Consider the following 27,637-nt stretch of genomic DNA (forward strand, 5'->3'; position numbering starts at 1 on the left):
AAAGCAAAACTCTACGTCTTGGAAATTTCCAGACAGTCTTGGAAAAAAATCAATGCTTTTAGACAGAGAGTGGGGGGGAAGAAGAAAAGGGAAAAACATTGTTAAGAGGAGAACTTGAGGATGAAATTTAGTTAAATCTAAAGCTTTTCTATTTCTATAGCCCAGGCAGCATTCAATATTGATTGATATGCAGCTTGGTATTGTAAACTCTTATTTCCTGCACTTATTCTACACATCTGATGAGGAGAAGACAGGAAGAGTATGAGGCTTCCCATCATCAATGTGCTAATGCATGGCAATATTACATTCTTCTCAGTAAATCTGTACTCTGTTCTTGTTTAGTTTCCTAGTGTTCATCTGAAGAGCCCTCAGACAAAAGCAGCCAGCTATGCTTAATCCGGACATACTCTTGTACTAAGCCTTTGGGAGAAACAGCAGAAATGGAAAAGGTGTAGCTGTACCCCAGCTCCCACCTCAGACGTATGTCCATCGCTGTGGACTGTTTTGTCCAGATGCTCTGTGCTGACAATTTTAGACACCATGGTTATTCTGCTGATTGAAAGCATGTACAAGGGTGTCATGCTTCGGCCCTGCACACACCACTGTGCCCCTGTGCACTTCCCAGGTGAGTGCTCCAGCCCCTCCAGGCATCCTTCTCACTCTTGATATAAGCATCTGAGAGGAGGGCTTGCAAGAAGCTGCCTGAGGCACACGGGTGCCTAGTAGCTCAGAAACTGTGCTGGGGAAGAACCAGGTGCCTATCCAAAGCTCTGCTGCATCGTTTAGAGGCAGATCTGAACCTTGCTCTTCTGCCTTGCAGATGAATGTTCTGCAAATCCCTGTCAGGTCACTCCAAACTTAGCTGGGATTCCACTCTATTTGAAGCCAGTCTGCTTGGAGTAAGCTACTTCTAATGGGCACTGAAAAAGAAGACAAATGTGAGCACAATTTGTAGGTCTGGGAAGTGAATGTTTGGATTCTAGAGCATGTTGCAGTGAATGTAAAATCCTGTATACAGAGTAGATGTCTCATCAGGACAGACCAAGGGGCAAAGCTGCAAGCCTTGCATAGGCACAACCAGCTTGTGGGTGGGTTAGCAAAAACATTGTCTTGTGTGGCACATACTCTTAGATTTCTTCCGAGATGGAAACTGAACTAGTTCTCCTAAGGCTTGACGCCTCAGGGCTACTGGCTAATATATCCTCCCACAGCAGCTTTTGTGAATCTAACATTTATTTCTTTGGTGTGCAAAGACCCAAATAATTATATTTTTTTTTTTCTTAGAATGAGGACATGAGTTGGCATCTGAGCCAAAAAAAAAATAATAATAATCAGTTAAATGCACAGCTCTTCTGGGGGCAGATTGTTCCCTGTAGGAGGTCTCTGGTTGTTCTTCACATCTCATGGGTGTTACATACAGAAGTAGTTTTCAGGAATTATTAACACACACACACAAAAAAAAAAAAAAAGAAGGGGAGAAAGGAAGGTTGTTTGGCAAATTCAGAATAGAGTGTTCATGTAATCAGAAGAAAATATTGCATTGAGTTCTGTGAATGATACACAGATACGATGGGCAATTGGAGCCTTATACATTTATATAACTCATAATTACTTAATTCAATTATTCAAAGAAAATTACTTCACACCCCCACAAAATACTCTGTATCTTACTAAGGAGACAGATATGCCTGGTTTTACACTCAAGTAATGTCACCTCCAGCAGAAACTCATTTATTAACATACCAGAATACATCCATATGATGCCTATCGTAACACCCACCTCCCACACGCTCAGGGCAGTGTTCATCTTATAACAAAGGAGGCATTCATAGCTATTATCTTGAAAGGCAGCAGGGGTGATAAATTCATTAAAGGGACCAGGTAAATGTTCACTTCAACAAAGAATAGCTTAAAAGCATTTTACTGGAAGTTAAGGTGCCTCCATGCTTGCTATCCCGGGATCAATTTTGCCTCAATTTTGTCAAAACTTTATTGTTGGCCAGGTTGTATGGGCCCTTGAGTGACCTGGTCTAGATCTGTTGGATTAGAGGATCTCTAAGGTCTCTTCCAGCCCAGGCCATTCTATGAGTCTAGCTTTGAACTTCAGCTGAACTTTACAGCTACCAAGAACCCATAAACAAACACTTCACCCTGTGCTGACAAAAGGTCCGAAAGCACATTTGAATCTCAGCTCTCTGGCTAGGGTTCTTTGGCTAAATTGCTTTGCAGCCTCACCAGGACCAGTCACTACTGGGACACCTGCTGCTGGTTCAAGAAACAGAAGCAAGGCTTCTGAGAGCCCCTTTGGTTTGTGTTAGACAGATTTGGTGACTGGATTCACTGCTTTCCTGCAGCAGGGTGCTAGCTGCAACTCATTCTGTTTTTGTTATCACTACAGCAGCTCTCCGTCTATTAATATGCTTTTTGTGCAAAAGCCAGTCTGGCACTTTCAAGAAGGAAAAGGTGGCAATGAAAAGACTCTCAAGCTCCTAAACTCACTCCAAACTATTAGAAAAACATTGAGAGCTATAAATTCTTGGGTCAATATTAAAGGAAAAAATGAAACAGCAAAGCCCAGCATCAGTACCGTCAGGACACTCTAGGCAAAGTAGGATGTCTGATCTTTTACTCCTCCATTGCTTTTGTTGAATATTTATATATATAAGAAACAGATTTCCAGTGATTCAGCTTGATAAATGACGTTTTAAATTACAGGTCATCACTCCAGAGTGGCCACTTGAAGCTGGTGGCAACCTGTTTGCCCAATTAGTAGCTGAAGGCGCTCAGCAGGTTTAACTGCAAAGGCAATAGCTCTGTTTTCTTAGCTCTTGTGTTATTCAGAACAATCTGCCAAGCCTTTGACTCACAAAGCCCCCTGGAACGCAACCCAGGCACAAGTGGCTTCCAAACCAGAACAGCCAGATCTGGGAGTTGTTGCACTAGCCACAGGAGGGAGAATAGCAGTAGTGAGGTTCAGGTAGGTTAGACCACCTTTCCTTTGGCAAGTTTAGCTCCTCAGCACAGCAAGATGCGGGCTTCACCTCATGACCTGTCCCAGTGAGTGCACACAGGAAGCAGCAGAGCTCAACAGTGCTGTACAAGCCAGCCAGCAGGAGCACACACATTGTGTAACAAATGTCTGTTGAAAGGAGATAAAGAGACAGCCCGATTTCTTTCCCCTCTATTTTTTTCTTTCCCTGTGTCCTCATTCCCCTCCGCCTGCTCCTCTTGCTGTCTGGGGGAGGTTTCACATTGCATTAATGTTACCGCCTGTGTCTCTGCCGGCCGTCACAGAGGCTTTGCTGCTGAGCCAATGCCGCTGGCCACCTGGCAGCTAGTGCAGGGACAACCTCTGACAGGCAGGACAGGGAGCTCTCTGTAGTGACAGACCCTGAGCCCGAGGGGTGGGAAAGGCTCTAGAGGCAGATCTGCTGGGGAGCAGAGCAGCAACACGGATTCGCATCTCTTCCTGTCGCTAGCCGCCACTTTCAGCTGTCATGTAGGGTAACTGGTAGCTCTTAAAGCCTACTATTTTGATGCTGATGATCCCAGGTTAGACCCCAACTCCCAGCAGTGAAAAGATCTTCTTTTTTTCCCCCCCAGGGAATTCCATGGTACTGCGCAATGCCTCTGGTACTCTAACCTCATTAAAGTAGCTCATCTAACTCCATCATACTGAGGAAACTCTCACCTCCCTCAAAGGCAATGAATGACTCAAGATATTAATCAGTGCAACAAGAATGACTGAGGGTTTTTCCATCCACTAATTCAGTCTGAGCTATACTTTTCCTTCCTCCACTAGTGCAGCCACAAACACTGCCTTCATGTTGCAGAAGAAGGCATCCAGCCACTTCTTGTGCAGACTGCCTCAGGTATATTTAAATTTAAGCTAAGCATCAATTAATTAAAAGTGCCCCTGAACAAACCCAGAAGAGATTATTTGCCACCTTTCAATGTTCTTCCCTCCTTACTGCTCTCTGTTACTGTTTTCTTTGGCTTGTGTTATCATTTCTGTTTTGCAGCCTTTTGGGTTTCAAGCAGAGTAAGACACCCCTTCTGAAGAAGACCCTTAAAGGGGATATGGCTCCTACACTTGGCCCTGAAACAAAGACATGGCTGCTGACCAACACAGCTTTATCTTTAGCTCTTGAAAATATGAGATAAAAACAACCTCAGGATTCAGAAATATGTATCAATAAGGCCTGACCTAACAACATCACAGCAGTTAAAGATGTTCTGTTTATTTCTCTGGAGATAAAGTTGGGAAGTTATGAGTAGTACAGGGAGTGACAGCAGACACATAGAATATGGGGACTTTCTGAAAAACTGAGGAGACCCCTTCTCGCAGCTACTTTCCCTGATGGTGCCTGTCACAGTCCTTCAGGCCCATACAGCAAACTCTCATCAGGATTTATTACTAACACCACCAAGCCACCTCCAAAAGGTTATTATTAAAAGTCATTCATTACATTAATTTGCAACCCTCATTTAACGTCAGCAGACCTTTATCTTTCAGCCTGGGGGATTATGCTAGCTCCTGCAAGCCAAAGCCCAATCATAACAAGTGTCTCAGGCTGTGATTACAGGATGATTTCCAATGATACCAACTGCCTATTTTGCCTACAAAGCTCTTCAAGGCCAAAGGTTGCCTCCTTATTTCAATTCCTGTGTGTCTACATGGGAAAGAAATACCCTTTAGTAAATGCGAAATATATTGGAAAGAAACTGCATTATGAATAAATAAAGTGGACAACCTCTGCCTATGCTCGATGCAGGAGGAGCGGAGATCAGGGCTGGCTGGGGCAGGAGCAGAGCGCACTCTCAGCAGGCGATGCAAACATTTGAGCAACTGTCTGCTCTTTCTTTCACTTGGATAGGAAAGGAGCAGCACAATTTCAGACTTTATTCCTTGTTTCTTTGAGGTTGATAAGTTGAAATCAGTTCAGATTCCTCCCACGTTCCTCCTCCTACTCCACCACAGTGCATTAAGCCTACATAAGTCAAAAACTGATGCCTGCGACTCCTCAGCTCCATCCTGCACCCTTCAGCTGAGGAAAAAGTTCAACCAGCAGGTGCTTAAAGGTAAATATGCAGCTAAATGCTGGGTCAGGGCCCTCCTAGTTTGGAAAGATATGTTGTCTTGGCCAAGCTCTTTCATCATTTCCTAGCGCAGAGTTAGAATCTCTCAAAATACTTTCTGGCTTGCTTTTTTTCTTTCTTGTTCTTTCTTTCTCTCTCTCTCTCTTTTTTTTTCCCCCCCCAGCAAAAGTAAATCAAGGTGATACTATACTACAAGAAGCAAGCAAAGGAACCAACCAAATTTACAACAATTAAGCATAAGCAACATAATGAAACGCTAGATTAATGGAGGGGAGCAGTCATGAATATAAGACCTACTGGAACATTTTTTTGATGTATGTTTTCTGGTCAAGATGAACAGTTACATTTAACCTGAGCCGAATTTCAAGAATGCAGCAATTTCCATTGAAAATGACACTGTGTTTCACATTATTTAAGGTTATGCAAGCACTTAATAAATACAGTCTTGATGGACTACAAGAAAGGCAGTATTTTATCTAGAGAAGGTGTGCTGAGCCTGAGACAAACAAGGGATAATGAGTGTTTGTGTCAGAGTGATTAATTTTATTGGTTGTACACTAAGAATTATTATTCTTTTCTACAACCTGCCATACATATTGCTGTAGTCATTATCAGTTAAAAGTTTGCTTTTGTTTTAAATTCAAGCTGTATGGAAAAAAAACAAAACATCAAAACTGGAGGCTAGGAACAGGAAATATTTGCAAGAAATTTTTTATTAACTGTAAGTAGAAGGAATTTGGTCAGGTGTTAGAAACACATCCCACAATATGATCCTGGCATATTTAAAGTTTGTGGAATGCATCTCTTCCTTCAACACAGCTCTTGACAAGCTGCCAAAACACTGAATTGCAAATCCTCCAACCATGAATAAATCAAAGGAAATTCCAATAAATAATTAAGCAACTAACTTACTTTGCTATAGTAACTGCAAAGTCTCCATGAGGATATGCGAGATCTGCCACAAGCTAAACAATTATTTAAGCCATCATGAGTATCATGAGGTATCATGAGTCTGCTGGTAAAGACACGCTGTATGAAATCCAACCACCTCTGCAAGGTCCTGATCTGGTGAAGACTGAATTTTGCTGTAGACTCAATGAGCTAACTAGAGTGAAATGGCCAGCAGGCTGCACTGTTTGATCTTGGAACACCAAGAACTTCTACTTCACAGTATGTTTATGTCGCTGGGGAAAACCTTTTCCTCCTAGGGAAGAGACCTCAGGAGACTGCACCCAAGGAAGTGCATTACTTCAAGTAGCTCACTTATAAAGCAGGCTCTAGCAGTTTTAACCTACTTGCTACCATCATGGGCACTGCTCTGGCCTGAACAGTTAGCGGTTTGGGCCACACAGAGTGCATCCACTGGGATGGATGTCTAGTATAAGAAAAGCATTCTTTGGACATTGATTACTTCGTTCAAAAAAAAAGGTGCAAAGACCTGATTCTCTTAATGAGAAAGAATCAATCAGGAGAACCCTGTAACTAATGAGAGATGGGATATGCCCAGTCCCAGTGGCATGGTGCTTCACTATGAAGACAGCCAAACCCCAATGAACTCTTGCCCCATCCTGTGGGATGCTGGGATGCATATACTGCCAATCCCTGGTAGACTCACAGAATAGCTGTGGGTGCAAAACCATCTCTGTAGATGACTTTATCAGACCTGGTCAATAATTTTATTACTCTGAGTTTCTTAACTCCTTCCTGGAGGAACTTCAAACCATTTTGTGAAGTAGTTGACAGCTGACAGCAAATATTGATTGCCTGCACCTGCCTCAAGCAAGGTTTTCACATATCAAAAGCAAAGCAAAACAAAGCAAACCCATGACCCACTGATGATCCCATGAGATATGGCTGCACAAGAGCTGCTCTTGTCTTGTCTTACACAGATCATCTTCTGTAACACAAACATCATCTCTCCTGTGCCAATGCTCTTTACCCTGGCCTGCATTTTATGCAGTTCTTTATGTGCAAGAAAATCACTAAGTGATGTGAATGAGTTTGCTCTCCTGCCTCTGCAGACCTTTTAACCAGGATGGTGAGGCAAACTAAAGGACAAGGTGATGTTAGGCCACTTCCTATTACGAAGGGAGATGTTTTCATCTCTTTGATTTGTGTAGCTTTCAAATAAATACTAATTTGTTGAATCTACTGGCTCAATTTTTCTTTTGGAGCTGTCATAATTGTCTTTCATACCACAAGGAAAATACTTGCGTGGATCAGAAGTATTATGCAAACAGGACGCGATGATCTTGAAGGTCTCTTCCAACCTGGTTTATTCTATTCTATTCTATCCATAACCTCTGAGATCTGATAGCTAAAATTCATCTGTAAACCTGGACTTCAAAATATAGTTCAGCTGATGGTTGCTTTTCTTTCTTTTTCCACTCTGTGCTAAAATACTATCTCAATATGCAATTTATTATGCATTTTGCTATCTGAGACAGGGCCCCATGACCACAGCACATAATTTGCCTACAAAATATTTGCTTGATTTGTTCACATCAAAGTCCTCTGTTTTGGCATTTGTGAATCAACAGCAAAGAAATCCACTGTCACAGCTTTCCAGAGATTATTGTTCAAACTTCAGAAGTTCATTCCCATAATTTCCCAAGATCTGAACCATTGCACAACTCCACATCAAATTCTGCACCTGAAGCTAATACAAGGTTTATTTTGGGTCCCTTATTCTGCCCTGCATGACTCTTCTCAGTAAAATCATATCATGTGTGAGCTGGTACCCATATTCCTATGCAATGCCCAAGTGTTACTGTTTTTTAATTCACTGCATCCAATGGATCCACTGGCCAATGTGATGCTCATCCACAAGAAGGGTCAGATGGAGGAACCTGGAAACTACAGCCCTGTCAGCCTGACCTCAGTGCCAGGCAAGATTATGGAGCAGACCATCCTGGGGGCAATCACAGTGCACCTGCAGGATGGCCAAGGGATGAGACCTAACCAACATGGATTTAGGAGGGGCAGGTCCTGCCTCACAAACCCGATCTCCTTCTATGATCAGGGGACCTGTCTGGGGGATGTGGGGAAGGCTGTGGATGTAGTCTACCTGGACCTCAGCAAGGCCTTTGACACCATCCCCCACAGCAAACTCCTGGCCAAGCTGTCAGCCCATGGCTTGGGCAGCAGCACTCTGTGCTGGGTTAGGAACTGGAAGAATGGCCGAGCCCAGAGAGTGGTGGTGAATGGTGCCACATCCAGCTGGCAGCCAGTCACTAGTGGTGTCCTCCAGGGATTAGTTTTGGGCTCAATCCTGTTCAATATCTTTATTGATGATCTGGACAAAGGTATTGAGTCCATCATCAGTAAATTTGCAGATGACACCAAGCTGGGGGCAGGTGTTGGAGGGTAGGAGAGCTCTGCAGAGGGACCTTGACAGGCTGGATGGATGGGCAGCGTCCAACAGCATGAGATTTAACACATCTAAGTGCTGGGTTCTACACGTTGGCCACAGCAACCCCATGCAGTGCTACAGGCTGGGGTCAGAGTGGCTGGAGAGCAACCGGGCAGAAAGGGATCTGGGGGTACTGGTTGACACTAGGCTGAACATGAGCTAGCAGTATGCCCAGGTGGCCAAGAAGGCCAATGGCATCCTGGCCTGCATCAAGAACAGTGTGGCCAGCAGGAGCAGGGAAGTCATTGTGCCCCTGTACACTGCACTGGTTAGGCCACACCTTGAGTATTGTGTCCAGTTCTGGGCCCCTCAGTTTAGGAAAGACATTGAGATACTTGAATGTGTCCAGAGAAGGGCAATGAGGCTGGTGAGAGGTTTGGAGCACAAGCTCTCTGAGAAGAGGTTGAGGGAGCTGGGGTTGCTTAGCCTGGAGAAGAGGAGGCTCAGGGAGACTTTATTGCTCTCTATAACAACCTGAAGGGAGGCTGTACCCAGATGGGGGTTTGTCTCTGCTCCCAGGCAACCAGCTTCAGAACAAAATGACACAGTCTCAAGCTGCACCAGGGGAAGTTTAGGCTCAAGGTGAGGAGAAAGTTCTTCACAGAAAGAGTGATTGGCCATTGGAATGTGCTGCCCAGGGAGGTGGTGGAGTCACCATCCCTGGAGATGATCAGAAGAGGATTGGATGTGGCACCTGGAGCCATGGTTTAGTTGTCATGAGGTGTTAGGTATTAGATAATAAGTTGGACTTGATGATTTCCAAGGTCTTTTCCAACCTGGTTGATTCTGTGATTCTAACTGAAGGTTGCAAGAGTTGTGCTTGAGAAAATAAACAGTATACCTTCAACCCTCTTCCTACCTAACCGGGGGGCCACCAGGCCCCCCGGCCTTTATCCTCCCCCAGTGTGCACCACAGAGACTCACCAGTGATGAGAGGAGGATCCCTCAGCCCAGAGGAGCTCAGCCTGGGGCTTCTGCCTTCCTGGGAGGGGGGATGGGGAAGGAGGAGGAGGGTGGGGAGGTGTTAAAAAGGGCAGTGGGCAGAGAGGGTGAAGTGGCCACACCTGGGGTGGGAGGAGAGTCCGACAGAGCCCAGGTGCTCTGGGTTTTCAGGGGAAAATGGGGGAACATGGGGTGGGTGAAGTGGAAAAGAATCAGATATGGTGGGAAAGGGGCAGTGGTGGTGAAAGGAGGGGGTTTAAAAATAACTTTATTTTCCATAAACCTTTCCTCATGCACAATTGCAGTTTATAGTTTACTTTGCCTTCATGCAAAAAGAACAAACCCATCAACACTTCATAAAGTAAAGCACAATTCAAGGCTGCACCTTAAATATTTGGTTCAGTTTTGGGCCCCTCAATATCCTAGAAGGATAATGTGTTGCTTGAGTGCATCCAGAGAAGGGTGGCAAAGCTAGTGAAGGGTCTGGAGGGCAGGGCTGGTGAGGAGCAGCTGAGGAAACTGGGGTTGTCTGGCCTAGAGAGAGGGAGGCTGGGGGGAAACCTCATTGTTCCCTGTAGCTCCCTGAAGAGAGGTCGGAGTAAGGTGGGGGTTGGTGTCTTCTCTCTAGTATCAGTTGACAGAAGGAGAGGAAATGGCCTGGAGTTGTGCCAGAGGAGATTTGGGTTGAAGTTCTTTGCTGCAGGAGTGGTCAGGCACTGGGGAAAGCTGCCTAGGGAGAGGGTAGAGTCCTCATCCCTGGAGGTGTTCAATAAAGGCGTGGCCGTGGCACTTGATGATGTGGTTTAATGGCCATGGAGATGTTGGGTTGATGGTTGGACTGGATGATCTTGGAGGTCTTTTCCAACTGAAACAATTCAATGATTCTATGATTCATTTACCTCAGGCTTCTGTATCATTGCCAGTTGCCATGGGCTTACCAAGCAAAAATAGATTTTTTTTTTTAAAGTCTTCAAAAATATCACATCCCAGTTTCATATCCTCCTTTCCCTCATGTTTATTCAACAGAAAGCTGCCCCTGCCAAACTTGTGGTGATGGACTCCCATCCAGTCAGGAGCACCTTCCACTGGGCTGCTACAAAGATTTGTTGGTGCATTGCACATACCCCTGGCACCTCCCCTCACCCTGCTCTCAATGCCTTTCCTCTGAAAGGAAGACTCTAGCTCAACACCTAACAGTCATCCAAAGTCTATTTATCCTGTGGATCCAAGCTAAAAGGAATGTGTGCTGTCGTGCGTGCTTGTCCTCATTTCCTCTGAAGGCTGCAAAGGTTAGGTGATGCCTAGTCCATTGGAAGAGGATTTCCTGGGATAACAAGGATCTCACTCCCCAGAGGAGATCAGTAGCTTCCAATAATTATTTTGAGTCAAGTATATCTAATATGCACATCAGTCTCACCATCTCTGGAGCTGCTGTTGCAACATCTGGCTGGGTGCACCTTATTAGCCACACAATAGACTGAGTCAGCTGCAACACAGAATCCTTGCATGACTTGAGCCTTTGGGGATGAGCAAGAGTCCAGACACCTTATTTGTCTTGGGGGTCAGTAAACAAATTCTTGAGGAGTATATCCTCCCCCCAGCGTTGTTTCCTGAGGTGTGAGGCCCACAGGGAATCTTCCTGGTCTCCAGACAAAGCTCTCAGATTTTCAGGGAGAAAAAAACTCTTCTGACTTATGTATAAACTCTTCAAGAACACAAATGTAATATATAACCAAATGTGCAAAACTTAAATACCTGTGCAATTTTTCTGGGATTTTTGTTTGTTTATTTTAAGATTTAATTAAATTCCAAGGACAAACATCTTCACTGAATAGCTTTTGTCCCTAGCCCCTTGGCTTATCCACCCTCTTGGGTGCCCTTGGTAATTCATGTGCATTCAGCAGTGCTGGGATTTCCCTGTCAAGGATTTCCTTCTGCAGGCTCTTCCCCAGTTGTATAAGCTGATTGTCAGAGGTTTAAAATTATTCAGGAGGGTACATTCTCCATCCCCTGTGAGATCGCTGTCTGATTCACCCCACCCGACAGCAGCAGTACCTTGCCAGGCGACAGCATTTCCAAATGAAGTTGTGCAGTGATGAACCAGTGTGACTTGACAGGAGAGAGTTTATTGCTCAGAATGAGTGTGTAGCAATGGTATCACTAATTACCACTGAGAGCCCTGTACCAACTCCTCTTGGGAACATTAGTCCAAACCAGAGGCGGAAAGGTAGCAGCAACACAAAGATCAATGCTCTGATAAATTTTTTTCATATCACTCAAATATGCAGGATACATAACCCATAAGATGTTCTTAGACAGATTCCCCAAATCATTGCCTGCCATAGGCACCAGCTGCCTCCAGCAGAACAAAATATTGCAGTACTTATTCTCTGTTGTGTCCTGACTAATATGCCTCACTTGACTCACTAGAGTGCACTAGATATTAATGCGTCACAAGCACAATGCAGAGCATAATACAGCAAAATAAGTGTTCAGTATCATGGCAGCAACCTAACCTATTCTATGATATCAAGAAGCACTTCATAAAAAAACTACTTGTATCTGTTACCCATGACACTGGTACTTTGGGATATTGTTCTAAATTGATATGTCTTCTCACTCTGAATACAAAAACATAAAGACAGAATTCTCTAGTTCATTCCAGTTCTACATATCTCATTTTATACTTGAAATTTGAATTCTTCAGCTTATGAGTTAGAGTCTAAGATGAAACTTTCTAAACAAAGGCTTGGATGTTTACTTGCTTTTCAGAAGTTGACTTCCCTGTCTACCAGGAATATTCAATAAACCCACAGCTTCTGAAAAGCAACTCACTACAAGTCTGAAGTCAGTTCCGGCCCCATTCTTAGCAGCACTCAGTTCCTCACATCCAATTCTTTTTGCTGGGATATGTCTTCGCAAGTTGGACTATTTGAACTTTCATTGTTCCTCTAATGGACTGATATCTGAATGGGAACATCATAAAAAGATAATGAAATAGGAAATAAAACCTGATGTTAGAAGAGAGTCTTTCAGCATTTCCATAGTTGGAGGGGAGTGTAGGGGGGTTGGGGTGGGGGGGTGGGGTAGGTTTGCTTGTTTGTTGGTTGGTTTGGGGTTTGGTTTTTGGTGGGGGAGTTTTTTGCTTCTTTGTTTGGGTTTGTTCTGTTTTGTTTGTTCTTCTCTTGTGATGATCAATTTGCACTTAAAAGAAACCAACAGTGTCCTATCCCTGATTCTTGGGAAACTCTGAGCTTTGCCCTTTTTCCAGAGCCTTCCTCTGGCCTTGGCATTTGTAGCCTGAGTCTTGGTCTCCTCAGGCCTCCCTGAACGGTGTCCAAATTTCTTTGCTGATGGGAGTAGACACTCCAAAGCTCGCAGTTTTTCCTTGTACCTTATTCTCAGCTGTCAGTGAACTGCCACTAGGCTGGTGAAGAAGGGCAACCATGAAAAATTGTACCACTGACACAACAGGAAAATGTTTAAAAAACTTACACTTGCTGTGACACCATGAGTTTGAAGCACTAAGGGTTATGATGACAACCATCTTCACAATGCTATATTCAGTGAGGTGGAAAGAAATAGATTTTTAAATACAACTGTGTGTGGCTGTGGCTTGTTCAAGTCATGTATAGTCTAAGAACAGACATATTTGGTCCACAAAAGTACAGATCTGGGTTTGGTTGCTGTTAATACATTTTGTACCCACCTAGAAAAGTCAAAGCAATACTCAGTTCCAGGCGGCTTTTTTCACCCAGATGCTCATCAAAGTCATGTAAAATTAAAAGCCAAATCCTCTGTTGAATTAAATCATGATACCTCTGTTATAGGACCTACAACAGCAGAGACAAGGTGTTCTGGAGGGTTTAAGAGGAGCAGAGGTCCCACGACGTCTCCATTTGCTAAGGACAGGTTTACATTCCACCCAGGGGCCAGGAAGCATGCTCCGCGAGGAAATTTGTCCTCCAGCAGATAACCCTCCAGAGGGTTATTCATTCAGCTCCAGAGGGTTATCTGACCCAGACCATGGAAACAACTGCTGGGTTTCCTGCACTATAGAAATAGGGTTACCCATTACATTGCCACAAGTGTTCTGCTTGGAAGGATGAACTGTCTGAAACAAAATCTTGACTGAAGAAGGAGACAAAATCTGTGACTAAAAGAGCTTGCAAGGCAGAGACTATATAAGCATTTAAAATATATTTAGTCAATGGGGCCTCTTCAGGTGTGTGAAGTTATGCACATACCTCCAGCACTGGAGGACCAATCCCCCTGAAATTTCTTTGTAGGAGATTGTTATGGAGACACAGGTTTCCCATCCTTCTACATAGCATCTGTACACAAAACTTCTCACAGCTCTTCCTGAGGTAAGAAGCCTTTGGTGGAGGGCATGCTGGAGAACTCAGTTCTTCCTTCACAACAAGCAAGGCAAGTACAATTAATGCAGAGCAAGTAAAGCTTTTCACCCCAGAAACTGGAAGCTCCTTTGCTGACACTCCCAGCTCTTCTTTGCAAGCCCTGAGCATTAGTCATGAACATGAACTCCCCAACCCTCAGCCCAGCTGGGGTGCATTTAATGCTACATAGCACAGACCTTATTCATGTTAATAAACACCTGCTCACTTAAGTAATCCCATTGATGTCATCAGCATGAGCAAGAATTGCAAAATCTAGCTGCTTTTAAGTACTGTGTTATAGGGTTGATTTTAATGCAGGTATAAGTTTTTATCCATTCAGCTTGCACAACCTGTCTCATCATCCAGCTAAGCTCTGGGCTTCCCACTAAGGTGACAAATTCTTGTCCATCCCAGAGGCCATGAAGTCTCCTGAGCTTCCCTCTACCTTCCCAGAGGATTTCTGTGGATATAAAGCAACATCCTTATTAGCAATTCACTCTTCAGTTACAGTCCCTAGTACCACTTTCAGAATTACTGACAGCTAACTCTCCTCTATCATTAGGATCCCAAATGCCAGCAGAAACCAGCTGCAAACGAAGGAAATAACATTTCCAACTCAGATATGCAATCTGAATTCCTCAAGTGCACATATGCTGTGATGCAAACCCTGGGAGGTAATGTTTGCCTGTAATTTGACCTTTCACTAAGATAACGAGGGAGTAAGCATAGATCTGAGTTATGAGTTGAGTTGCTTCCCCCTCTTCAGTTCAGTCAACCTGCTCATATGTCAGAGTAGTTCATATCTTGGTAGTAGCTTAAAACTGTAGGGAGAGAGATTGGAGCTGATAGGACTGTGGCTAGACATTTGGGACACGCTATAGCCACAAACAGTGACATAAAATGCATTTCCACTGAGAGAACCAAGCTTTGTGGATCAGACAAGGTGAGATACTGTGAGACCAGATAACCACCCAGTTGATACAATAGCTTTTTCCTGCATGGACTCAAGCGGTGGTTTAGGCACTTGAATTTTCCAAGTGGGGGACATGAACAAGACTCTGGGCAGCTCTTGTACAGCCTGTTGGAAGAGGGCACAGCATACTTCAGGAACCTTCCACAAGTTCTTCTTGCGCACCAGTGAACAGGGCTTCACTTACAAGGAGATAATGGCAGGGCTGAGACACATCACAGCCATAGAGTGTGCAAACTAGACCCACACTTGGAGGACACTTGGCAACAAAGTGCAGAGAGAACCAGGGCTGGGAGGTTCCATCTTCCAGCAACATCATGTTCCATCAGGGTGTTCATTGTTTGCTCACCACCCAGTGCTTCACACTGGCTGAAAGAGATTGGTTTATTGCCTACCCTTTCAACTGGTGCTTGTGACTTCACTGCTTGCACTGAGTGGATTGTGTCACTGTTTAAGGGTGCATGACCATTTCCCATTTGCCCAGCAGGGAGCCCCAGAGGATCTGTCTTAACTCTAGTTAGAGGGGATTTAATGTAGGAAGGAAGGAGATCTTGCTGACAAAATCTGACAAGGTTCTTGGCATCCTATATGGTAAACAGGGAGTGGAAGGGCTGGAGGAGTTAGCAGAAAAACAACAGGAACAGAGTGAAGTATGGGCACAAGACTGGCAAAAAGAAAATTGGTGTCTAGGGCTCAAGAGTCAAACTCCTAGAAACTTACAGACCTCTGGGCTAAAAGCGCAGCAATGCTGTGGGTGCACAAGACAGCAATGGGTGCACAGGCATGTAGCTTTTTATGTGGTTGCAGAGAGATCTTGACACAGCAATGACAGTAGCCAGCAGGCAAAGAGCTGGAAACCCTACTGGTGGTGCTGAAATGCCTCTCATCTGCCCATACCTCCTGCAGTTCACCTCTCCGATTCTCCCTTGTTTACTCATTGTCTCACTACAGGCAGTGGAAGCTCTTGGCAGAAGATGGCCCCCTCCCCATGTCAGTTGTCATTTTCTTGGCACTTGGCACTTGGCTTGTGCGTGAGCAGGCATATGCACACATGTCCTCCTCACAGATATGCACAGGGTGTGGTTAAAAACCATCCATAGGTTTTCTTCCTAGACAAGGACATATTTCCACTAGCCTATATTTACACAGGATTTGGAGAGCAAACTAAACCCCGACCTTGAACATGTTACGAAACACACTGACACCAGGAGAGAAAGCAGCACTGAGAATCCTGGTTTAGTGACAAGAAGAAAATAGCTTGTGTAAGGTATGAACTAGCTGTAGGAGCAGGCAGAGTGGACATGTGCCATTGAATGGCATGCTGGAAAAAAAGAGTGTTCACTAATATGCACATGCAAATTTTTCACCATGGGGTGGAGACACCAGAAATAACAATATGAGTATCTGCTTGAGGACAGTTGCTACCTTCTTACAACCATTATTTATTTTTTTCATCTGGTTCCATTTATGACTCATGCTTCCTAAAGAAGCCATATGCTGCTGAAGAAGGCCTTTAACTCGGCTTGATTCGTACTGAGCTGTATTCCTGGCTGTCAGCCAAATAAATGTAATAAACCCACTTTTTTTTTTCCATCAAAAAATAAAAATGAAATCCCATTTGCAGAGAGATTTAATTAGCAGCCAGTAAGTCATTTTTGGTGGTGAAAGCATGCACACTCATGTTTTGTTATGGCCTGATTTGCACCTTCAAACTCCATTGTAGCATTTTATTTGATATAATGTCGAAAGGTTTCCTTTCCCCCACCCCAGCCTTCATTCCACTGCAGATTCTGTAGCATTTGAACGATGGTAATTTTTTGGGAAATGTTCTACTCTGTGAGCTCTTCCCCTTGGATGTCACATTTTGCATCACCTATGTAGAACATTGTGACACTGATGATTTTAACACCCCGAACACCGCTCTGACAACAGTAATTTCTGCTGAAATAGGCAGTCGATCAAGAAACCTATGTATAAAATCAGGAGTTGGCATCCCATTAAAGCCTGTAGAATGCAGATGACTAAATCATAATCACTGCTGAGGTCTCTGAAACTAACAGGCCAGAGTGGGAAAAGAGGCTACCCTGACTATTTAAAATAGTCAGAGACTTTTTCTTCTTCCTTGTCCTTTTTAATTTGATGACATTCTCAAGTAATGCACATTGTGACAACAGGGGTTTTGCTCGTGCTTCATATTCCCTCGGGAAGGGGTAACGTTTGACACAGCTGGCATTGTTTTAAATACCTTAATTTCAAGAAAAATAGTAAACTTGAACCATTGGAGGGTTTAGCTTGTCCCCTTTCCTGGAAAATCAGGCTGCAGGAGCCAGGAAACTTCGCAAGCTGCAGGATACAGAATTTCCAAACACTTTTTGGGAGGTCGGAGGACACTGATAGACCAGAGTAGCTCCTCAAGCCTCAAGCCCCCATCCCCAAGAACAGACGCCCTGAAGCCCCGCGAAGCAGCCTCCTGCCCTGCCCCGCACGGCTGAGCGCTACCGCCAGCGCTGCCGCACCAGCGGCTTTCCTGGCAGTGGCCGAGGCAGCGCTGGGCTGCGCGGTAGCAGCCAGAGAGCAAACCTAGCCAAAGCTTAGGCTGCTTAAAGCAGCTTTAACTCTCACTTGGACTTCTGCATGGAAATCCAGGGGGTTAGCGCAGGGCAGTGCTCTAGACAGCGGCTGATCCTTTGCTTTTGCAGCCTGGCAAGGATCCAGCTCTGCAGAGAGCCAGCAAAAACGTTTCATGGGATCCCGCAGAGCAGGGGCAACACCACAGGGGCATTATCCCCCTCAGCTTCTTCCTGCTGCCTTTGTTAATTGATGGAGCAGGCAGCAGGACTCGGCTTACAATGTGACCCAGCCCCCTTCAGCCCCCACCCTGAGAGATCAGCTGGATCTGAATCCCTTCTGCTCCCAGTAGGGCCACAGGAAATACAGATGGAAAAAACTATTAGACTATTTAGCTTGTCTTCTGCCAGAGAGGAGAGGCTGCTCCCTGCAGTACACCATGTCTTTGCCTCTTTTTTTTTTTCTTCTTTTTTTTTTTTTTTTTAAACCAAAAGCCACTTTCTCTACTGAATACCTTAAGAAAATGTCTTAAAATTTAAGATGAGGCCAGTATGCCTCTCTGGGCCAGTCTCATGAGTCAAAATGTCATCCAGAGATACGAAACGGAGAGGAAAACTTTTGTCACAAAACTGGTCAGAGCCTGTATCATGTTCATTTTTCCTGGCAGGAGAAAGGGGCAGACTATTTCATCCATGAATGTTTGTTTGCTGTTTCGTTCCTTCGCTTTTTGCTTTCTCTCTCTGCGCCTAAATACAGCCATTGTGGAGGGATAAAAGATTGTGAGAAATAAGAAGGGGAAGCGAAGTACCCGGCATCAAATTAGACATTAAGAGGTTTTTAAGGGCCAGATTTTCACATGTGCCCAGAATCCATTAGTTTCTCCTGAGAACAAGTGCTCAGCACTTTTGAAAACTCTGACCACTTCATCTAAGTGCTTCAGTCAAAGAGTCCAGCTCTTCAGAAAACCCAACTATTCAAATAGCCACTCATTTGGAGTAACCCTTTGGAGATTATGAGTGTATAGCTATTTAGGAAAAATAAGCTCACAGGTCCTCCCTTAAGCCTTCATTCTCCTTTTAGATTACACAGTGACGCTTTTTATAGGGACAATGCATCTGGAGGATCCATGGCATTTATACTAGCACCAAAGACATTTAGGGACCAGCTCCTTCCACAGCCCAGAGCTGCCCCTTGTGACCGCCCTGCCCTGGCAGAGTGCAGCTGAGCCAGGCAAAGACCTTCACTTCTCTAGGAGCAGATGGGAATGAAAGAAGCTGAAACGGCAAAATGCCAAGTACTCTGACATCCCTGCAACTTTAGCAGCAAAATTTCTCATCACCTCATGGAAACAAGCCTTCAGAGACTGCACCTCCTGCTGTTAAAATGAATGTGGAAACTCCATTAGTTTCTATGGCATGGTGTCAGCCTCTTCTTATATTCTGGCAGGGGAGAGGGAAAGGAAATGCTGTTCTCCACTAGAGAGCTGGATCTGCCTTGACTGGCTTTCTGCACCTTGCTGGGCGTTCAGGGGGCTGTGTGTTGCCATGCATATTCATCCTGGCTGCTTTGCTTAGCAATACTCCTGTCAGTTAAGAGATGTCACTCATCAGGAAAGAATGTGAAAAGGCAGTTTATGTGGTAATATTGTTTTTGTTTTTGATTAAGCCTGCTGCTGATCAAGTTCCCCTTGCCATGCCAACTTCAGAATGAATATTCATACAATGCAGAAAAGCAGGGAAACTTACTAGAGCAGAAATGTTTACTGATTAACAAAAAAATGTTGTTTTCTTCTACCACTGCTCCCACCAGCCTGCAGTCTGGCCTGCAAGCAGCCAAGATCTTACAGGCTTTTTGTGTGCTTGAACAGGCCTCAGAGATATTAGGCTCCCAGAGTCCATTGGCTGCTCTACAGCAGAGGTGCCCTAGAATGACTGGAGCTAGTTTAATGTGCATTGCATGTGGAGATTGCCTGTAGAAGTTGATTTTACAACATATAGCAATGAACAGAGCAATAGGAGGCCATTCATGTTTCTTCAAGCTTCTGGGAAAATGACCAAGGAACTGTATATAGCCACTTGGCAGTACAGAAGGCCAATGGTCCTTGAATGCCAGTTCCCCCTTTGTGGGGTTTCTAGTGGTTCATGCTACTTGAAGGGTCTGCTCCTAAGGATGAGTATAATCCAACTTTGCCTCCACAGTTGTCCAGCTCAATGTTATCTTGTATAAAGAGACATTTTGCTTAAATTCAATCCCACACCTAATAAAGCACTACACAAATTAACTATACTCATAAATTAAAGAACCTCTTAAAAAAGAGTTTTCCTCACCAAGAACAATCATTTGGAAAAGACTTATGTGCACACAAAAAATCAGCTTATGTAGGCATCACAGAAGGGCAAAAGTGGAGTGTTTCACAGCAAAAGTTGTTTCCTACCTTCCTGGTGCTATAGGTGGTACTGAATCCAGCTAAAAGCAGGTATATTAAAGGCAGCCCAAACACATATGACAGATGTAGTATATGCAAAGCCCCCAAGAAAAAGTGCAGAACAAGTCAAACTATCCAGCACTTTCATCTTAAATTGAGCCTACAGTAAGCATATGTTCAGGGTCCATGTTGAGTGGATGTAATCTGTGTATGAGGAAAGGGAACAAGGACATTGCCACAGTAACAAACCCAGCTAGCACACAGGCTGCTGGCTTTTTCAAGCAGGCAATGTAACTGAAAAAATACCAAACCTAAACCAGTGGCTAGACAAAAATATGTATGTGCTGTAAAGGCTTTGCATTGAATATCCTGGATTTACTTTAAGGGCATTCTTCAGACAATATTGATCGAGATTTTCAGGGGTGGCTAAATGACTTAAAAGGATAACTCCCATTGACTTGTTCTACTGTGCAATGGAATAAATCAATAAGGCTTATTCTTTCTGAGCCGTGTAAGGCAAACCCTAATAAAGGACCCAGGCCTTGCAGCATATAAGCTTTGGGGCTTGGTTCTCATTCTGAAGCCCAAAACAGTTAAGTCTGTCACCTGGTCCCCGTCTGTTGGACATGTCAAGACACGTCAGAAATGAGCTGGATGCTTAGGAGGAAGCACGTTTGAAACTGCACTTGCCAAGCTGTCTAGAAGGCTGCAGGCAGGAAGCTGCTTGATCTCAGTCCTTGTCCTTTAAAGTCTCTGTCACACCACTCTACTCACTGGCCTTCCAGACGGCACTCTCCCTGTTGTGAGCCCAGCACATCCAAAGAGCTTTTCTTCTTGGGGACATTAAGTTGCAATCCTGATGAGCCAAGGGATCTTGGGCTTTTTGCTTCACAGCAGCAGAACTTTGTCAGAAAATAAAAGACCCTTCTGCTCCTCATGAGGTACTCAGGATATTCTCCTAGGAAACTGGAGGTGTTGATCTGGCTAGTTTCAACACAGATTTTGGAGGCTTTTAAGATACCCTGGGAAGGGCACCAAGTAATTAGGCTAATCTGTAAGAGGTGGTGACAGCACTCGCCAGAAGTGTAATTCAAAAGGGAGGCACATTTCCTCATATGTCAGGTATTTTCAAAAGACCCACTAGGTAGGGCAGGCCCTTTGGAGGATCTAGGCCAAGAAATACGTGGTTTCTGGTCCCCAGGTCAGTTTGGGAGGGAAAGAGGCATGAAGCAGTACTGAGGAGAGAAATTCAGCTCATGACCATAAGCAGGAACTAGCCTCAAACAAGGAGGCACTTTGTAAGTGTAGGTGCTGCTGGAGTTAACCGGAAGCTGACTGAAGTATTCTTGGGTTGAAGTCTTTGTACTTAAGTAGTTTGAGTCTGTTTGGGTTTGTTCTAGCTAATGATATCCTTTATTAGTGCTAATTCTTACCTACTGGTAATGTATCCTTACCCACTGGCAATGTATCCTGCAGTGGGGAAGCGCACGTAAGGATATTTGACATGTGACAGAGTTCCTACCACCCTGAGCAGAAACTGAAGCGATGTAAGAGGATTTTGCAGGCAGTGATATGAGACCAACATGCTCCCAGTTTTGCTGACGCAAATAAATCCTGAAGTGACTCTGGTGACAGTATTGTGTGAGAAGGAAATAAAGAGAGCTTGTCAGAACATCTGTATTTCCCTTGTGCTTTACAAAAAAGACATATGGATCTTCATAGAAAATTATACCCTCCTTGAAAAATAGAATAGGCAATTATATTCCTGACTTAGGAATTTTATAGCACACTGCATATAAAGTCCCTCATTCAGGTCTGCAGCTTTAGATCTAGAGTGCCCTGCTAAAACTCTTCTTTTCACCTCTTTTAAAAACATAGAACTTTTATACCAGAGATCACAGCATTACTCTGTGGGTCTCATCAGATCTGTGTGTATTCACAGCACCAAGTATTTTGGAGGACTCCTCTCCTCATCACCCTCAGAGCAGCTGTTAGCACACACAGGCTCCATCAGTCTTACCTGGAGATTAACTGCCTCAGACAGGAGCTGTGCAGTTGAGCTCCCACAGCACTGGGCCTGAGCCTGCAGGCTTGAGGCATGATGTGTTAGCTCAGCACCACACAGCACAAAGGCAGCTGCACACCACCCTTACAGGCTGCACAAGCAAGAGCAGGGAGAGCGCTCATGGAATTACCTTTCCCTAGCTAATGCTACCCTAGTAGCTACTGCTGTCCTAGTAGCTATCGCTACCCTAGTAGCTACTGCTGTCCTAGTAGCTATCGCTACCCTGGTAGCTACTGCTGCCCTCCTAGTATCCGCTACCTTGGTCCTGAAAATTTCTGATGCCTGGGAAAATTTTGTTGGATGTGTTTGCCTTCCTCCTCCACATCCCTTCCAAAGCATGAGAAGCGGTCATCACCAGTGCCTAGGCCTTGTATGAGGATATGTTTTTTCAAAGCACAGTATAAACATTAACTCATTAAGAAAATATAATTAAGATTCTAAGTACCTGAAACCCCTCTAGGGCTGCTCCATTGTAACCCAAATTGCTCAATGATTCTACAAAACAAAATGCCCCAAGGCTGAAAAGGTGGATGGTAAATTGCAGCTGCAAATTAATTAAAATAATCAAACAAGCCAGAGGTAACTCCTACAGTAAGGGAGTTGCTTATAAAGGCAATGTTAATAGAGCATTTGCCATCAGGCGTTGCCTGGTTCCCTTTTAATATCTCTGATTACCTGATCATTGTGGCAGAGCATTTTGTTCTCAATATAGCCATGCAGCCAAGGAGGAGAGAGAGGCTTTTATCAGATAAAGCCTGTTGATTTAAAATGTTTAATTGACTTCTTTTTTTATGGAAGCATGATCCAACAAGCTGCTCACCTCCAACTACATCTACTGCTTCACCTCTCTGCAGTCTGGGATGAGCCAGTTTTCTGGCATGAGCCTCTATTAGCAAGGTTATCATCATGACCTGAAATAAAGGTAGGAACACTGCAATGGATACAAAAACCTAACATTTAACAGCTACAAGCAGTCACTACCCATTATAGTGTTACGCTCATCATCTGCCATCACGCTAGAATTATGACAATTTTCCAGCTGTGGTTCTGCCTCCACATGGAATAAACAGGCTTAGTTTGATCATATCTGAGGAGGCCAAAAAATTATCCACCTTTTTTTGCTGCCACTTGCATTTTTAAGTGTGCTTCTTGGGCGGGAAAGCAGTGCATGAGAATGAAAAGTTCTGACAATGCAATGGAACACCAATACACTTGGAAAATTCAAAGAACACATGAAAACTAGACACCTGATGCATGTAACTGTATATTTATTTCTTTTTAAAGAACACTCCTTAAATGTATTGTAAGTCAATATACAAACTTGGTTTCACAGATTTATAATCCACTAAATAGCACAAAATATAATCCAGGTCGTTGGTTTCTTCCCTCTGTGTGTTTGAGAGTGTGTGTGTGCGTGCGTGCGTGCACGCGCACGTGCTGCTGGTGGCAGTGGTAGCCCACCACAAGCGTTCAAACACAAGCCTGGGCTCCTCTCGACTTTCCTCTGGAACAAACCTCACCCAGATGGAGACCCTGCTCTGGAAGACTGTGACTTTCTTGTCCGTGAATCCCGCTCCTTGAAGAGGCCAGGTTGGAAGTGCTCTCTGCTCTGCTGGCAAGGCCACGCTCCTCTGTCCCACACAGGATGGGAGCCTCCCCTGAAGCTGACCCAGGTACCCCAGCAGGGAGTGACCAGCCATGGTGGTCAAGTGCAAGGAAACACCTTTTTCCCCAGGTCCAAATCCCCCTCTGATACCCCAGGGCACTGCTGCGTGACACCTATGTCCCACAGTCGGCCCTGGTGAGCAGGGGACTGGCGGGGCTAGGCGGGACACCACTTGTCCAGCCAGCAGGCTGGCTCCTCGCCCAGCCCCGTGCGGCCGTAGGGGCCTTGCCACCCCACTGCTGGAGGCAGGGGAGCGGGTCCAACCATGGCCAGACTCAAGTCTCCCAGCAGCCAGCAGTGCCCCAGCTGGCAGCACAGCAAACCTCACTGTCCCAGTCAGTTACACAGACGGCACCAGTAATGCACTTGCACATATTTACATGGGGTGGAATGTTTTCCCATAGCTTTTTAAAGGAGTATATAGATCAACATGTTCACATAAGACCAAATACTTTTAATATATTTATAACTGTTTTATAAAGCTTTGAAAAAACTCACAATAGCACATTGTTTTACTTTAATGCTTTACGGTACTATCAGTTTAAAATCACAATCAGCACTTAAGTTATAGTCAATCCGGCAAACAAGAGGACCAAAAAAAAAAGAAAATTACAAGAGTTAAGAACTGACTGATACATCTTTTATCCTTTTTTTTTTTTTGTTTGTTTGTTTGTTTGTTTGTTTTTTAAACTAATGCATAAGTGCAGAATAAGATACTCTAGTTTAAATATCTCGTTTTACAATATACATTTTGTTCTAATTACGCAACAGTAAATCCCATGCTTCACATAGAAAAGCAATCCACAACATTAAGAAAAAAATTTACAATTTATGAAACAAAGTAAATAAATATTAGTATTACAGAATCAGAGCTGTACATAAAAGCTGTTCAGTTTTAATCATATAAAAATATGTTTTAGTGCAACCTCACATATATTGATGCTGTTTTGCTTTACATCATTTAGATCCAAGTGTCCAAAAAAAGGAAAGAAATTACATTTATTACAAAGCAGATACACAAATTCTAAAATATGTACAAATTACTGCTAAAAAAAATGCTTATAAGAATATAAGCAAAGTAAAGAAAAGGCACAAACATCTGTACAATTTAAAAGTACCAGACCCAATAAGAATTTCAAATTTAGTTTTGGTCAGGCTCATGATGACTTGTTATTTTATCTAATTCTTTTGATAAAACAAAAGTATATATAATAGCAAACTACTGTAACTTAGAACAGGCATGCTGTAAAGTTGAATACTTCCTCTATCTCTAGGGAAAAACAAAAATAAAAGGGGAAACCAAAAAAAAAAAAAGTGGGGTAAATGTATGGGTGAAAGTCTCCATGCATCTCAGATCAGTGTGGCTTGCTCTTCTCAGATGACGGATCTTTTCTGTCCTGTGTGCTTGATGCAGAGTCGCTCCTGCCGTGAAAGCCCAACTGCCGGACGTCCACAAAGCTCTTGCTGTAAAAGGTGGGATGGGCTAACGCAGTCTGTGATGTACCAAAACTGTCCTGTTCACCACTGTGCAAGTCAGGATGGGTGGCTGAGGCACAGGTCTGGCCCGGCTCAGATCCACTAAAGTGTTTAATGCTAAAATGTGCACTTTCTAAGGGTTTCTGGTGAGGCTCAGAAGGCCTCTGCAGCTGCTCCGCCCCATGCAGAACGGCTTCTTCTGTGGCGATTCGCAGAGAGGCTATGGCTTTTGTACAAGTCTGTATGTTCTCCTCCTGCTCCCTCTCAGTAGCTACAACACTGTCCTCCGAAGTGCTCTGTGACAGCAACAGCAACGGAGAGGAGGGCGCACTGGAGGGAGCGCTGGGGTGCAAGCTGTGCAGAGAGGTACGTTTCTCGTGGTGCTTAGAAATACTATAGGATTCTTTTGTAAGGATTTCCGCAGTTCCTCTTTGCTTCTCCTCAGAGCCCTCCCTCTGCAGGGCCAGAGTGGACGGAGAATGTAAACCTGAAAGGGCGACTGGTACTGAATGGACCATCTGGATACCCCCAATAGGCATCATAGGGATAGGTGCTCGGATCTGTTGCTGGGAGTGTAGTGGAAGGTGACTGAAGACGTAGTCGCTCGGACCTTCAGGGAATGGGCTAGACCCGTGGTGCTCCATACCTCCTTTTTCTCCATATACATTGAAGTAAGGCCCCTGAGACAATCCCCTTCTCTGTAACCAGAAAAAGAAACAAAAGAAACATCAGTGCTGCTACTAGCAAAATTCTTGTCTGGCTGCCAAACCACCTATCTGCTTTCCTGTCTAACACAACCTCCCATTCATGCAGCACCTTTCATCCAGATGGATCCCAAAGCATTTGGAAAACTCCACTAATTGCTTATCCAAACAACAGAGGAGGTTTTGCTTAGCTCAGCCCTACAGGGCTCATGCCTCTGAGGTGAAAGGCAGCATCTAGTTAAGAGTGTTCAGCAACACAAAGCAGCAATTTAGGTCAGGAAGTAAAGAGCATTGTACTCAAATGAAACTGTGGAGAGAATCTGGGGTAAATAGAGTTTCAACTCCCAGGAGGAATTTGGCCAGAAGATATATCTCACCCTCTCTTTTGGCAAACTGTACAAACTGTGCTGGTATTGGCAGCTCACTCTGAGTATCAAGAGTGTTGCAGTGAAACATGTATCATGTATGCTGGGGCCTCCAGAGTACTAAAGACATGGACCTGCTCAAAAGAATCCAGAGGATGGTCACAAAGACAACTGGAGGGCTGGAGCACTTCCACTGTGAGGACAGACTGACAGTTGGGGTTGCTTAGCCTGCAGAAGAGACCTCACAGTGGCCTTCCTATACTTAAAGGAGACCTCTGATAAACACCAGAGTCCAGTGACAGGACAAGGAGTAATGGTTTCAAACTGACAGATGGCAGATTTTAGGAAGAAATTCTTTACTGTGAGGGTGGTAAGACACTGGAACAGGATGTCCCGTCCTGTTGAAGGCCAGGTTGGATGGAGCTTTGAGCAATGTGATCTAGTGGAAGGTGTCTTTAAGGTGTCTTCCAACCCAAACCACACTATGATTCTATGAACGCTCCCTGCTCAGTACAGGAAAAATCTGAGTGCATGTACATGTTTTCTAACTGCTGAAGGATCCTGCCTCAGAAAAGGCACTTGATCCCCATGAGTGTTACCCAATCTTTGATGAAAAGGTATTTCCATGGAAGTTCAACTACTTCTCAAATTGTTATAGTCATTTAAGACAATGGAGCACCACTCTGGCCTATCTGCAGTGTAAACAAATAAGGAAAGCACTGGCATTAGCCAGTGATGATTCTGTTGAGACTCACCCACTCATAATGGGATTGGGAAAAATGAGGGATTTTGCAATGGCTAATAAAAAACAATCTCACAATATTGACATTTTCAGTGCCTTCCCATTACCTCCTGCCTTCAGAATGAATAAATTCTCTCCACTCTGTGTTAAATATGTCCTGGACTTTTGGGTTAATATTTTTTTTAATTATTAACTTTAACATTTTATTTTATTTTATTTTATTATAGAATAGAACAGAACAGAACAGAACAGAATAGAATAGAATAGAATAGAATAGAATAGAATAGAATAGAATAGAATAGAATAGAATAGAATAGAACTAACCAGGTTGGAAGAGACCTTTGAGATCACCAAGTCCAACCTATCATCCAATACTATCTAATCAACTAAACCATGAAACCAAGCACCCCATCAAGTCTCTTCCTAAACACCTCCAGTGATGGTGAGTCCACCATCTCTCTGGGCAGCACATTCCAATGGGCAGTCACGCTTTCTACGAAGAACTTCTTCCTAACATCTAGCCTAAACCTCCCCTGGCACAGCTTGAGACTGTGTCCTCTTGTTCTGGTGCTGGTTGCCTGGGAGAAGAGACCAATCCCCACCTGGCTACAACCTCCCTTCAGGTAGTTGTAGACAGCAATAAGGTCTCCCCTGAGCCTCCTCTTCTCCAGGCTAAGCAACCCCAGCTCCCTCAGCCTTTCCTTATAGGGTTTGTGCTCCAAACCCCTCACCAGCTTTGTTGCCCTTCTCTGGACACGTTCCAGCAAGTCAACATCTTTCCTAAACTGAGGGGCCCAGAACTGGT

At 44.2% G+C, this 27,637-nt stretch overlaps 1 protein-coding gene across 3 annotated transcripts in view; it reads right to left on the bottom strand.

Moving 5' to 3' along the window:
- Positions 1-23,130: 23,130 nt before the first annotated feature.
- Positions 23,131-27,637, bottom strand: part of HIVEP2 (HIVEP zinc finger 2) — a 152,700-nt gene continuing 148,193 nt past the window's right edge. For all 3 annotated transcript variants that reach the window (XM_068150833.1, XM_068150816.1, XM_068150826.1), the window contains one exon: positions 23,131-25,719. In XM_068150833.1, coding sequence (XP_068006934.1) covers positions 24,901-25,719 — 819 coding nt within the window. In that variant the 3' untranslated portion in view covers positions 23,131-24,900. The remainder of the gene's footprint in view (positions 25,720-27,637) is intronic.

This window comes from Melanerpes formicivorus, unplaced genomic scaffold (genome assembly GCF_026170545.1).
Source record: "Melanerpes formicivorus ecotype bairdi unplaced genomic scaffold, bMelFor1.0.p_v2 SCAF_2, whole genome shotgun sequence".
Taxonomy (NCBI): Eukaryota; Metazoa; Chordata; class Aves; order Piciformes; family Picidae; genus Melanerpes; species Melanerpes formicivorus.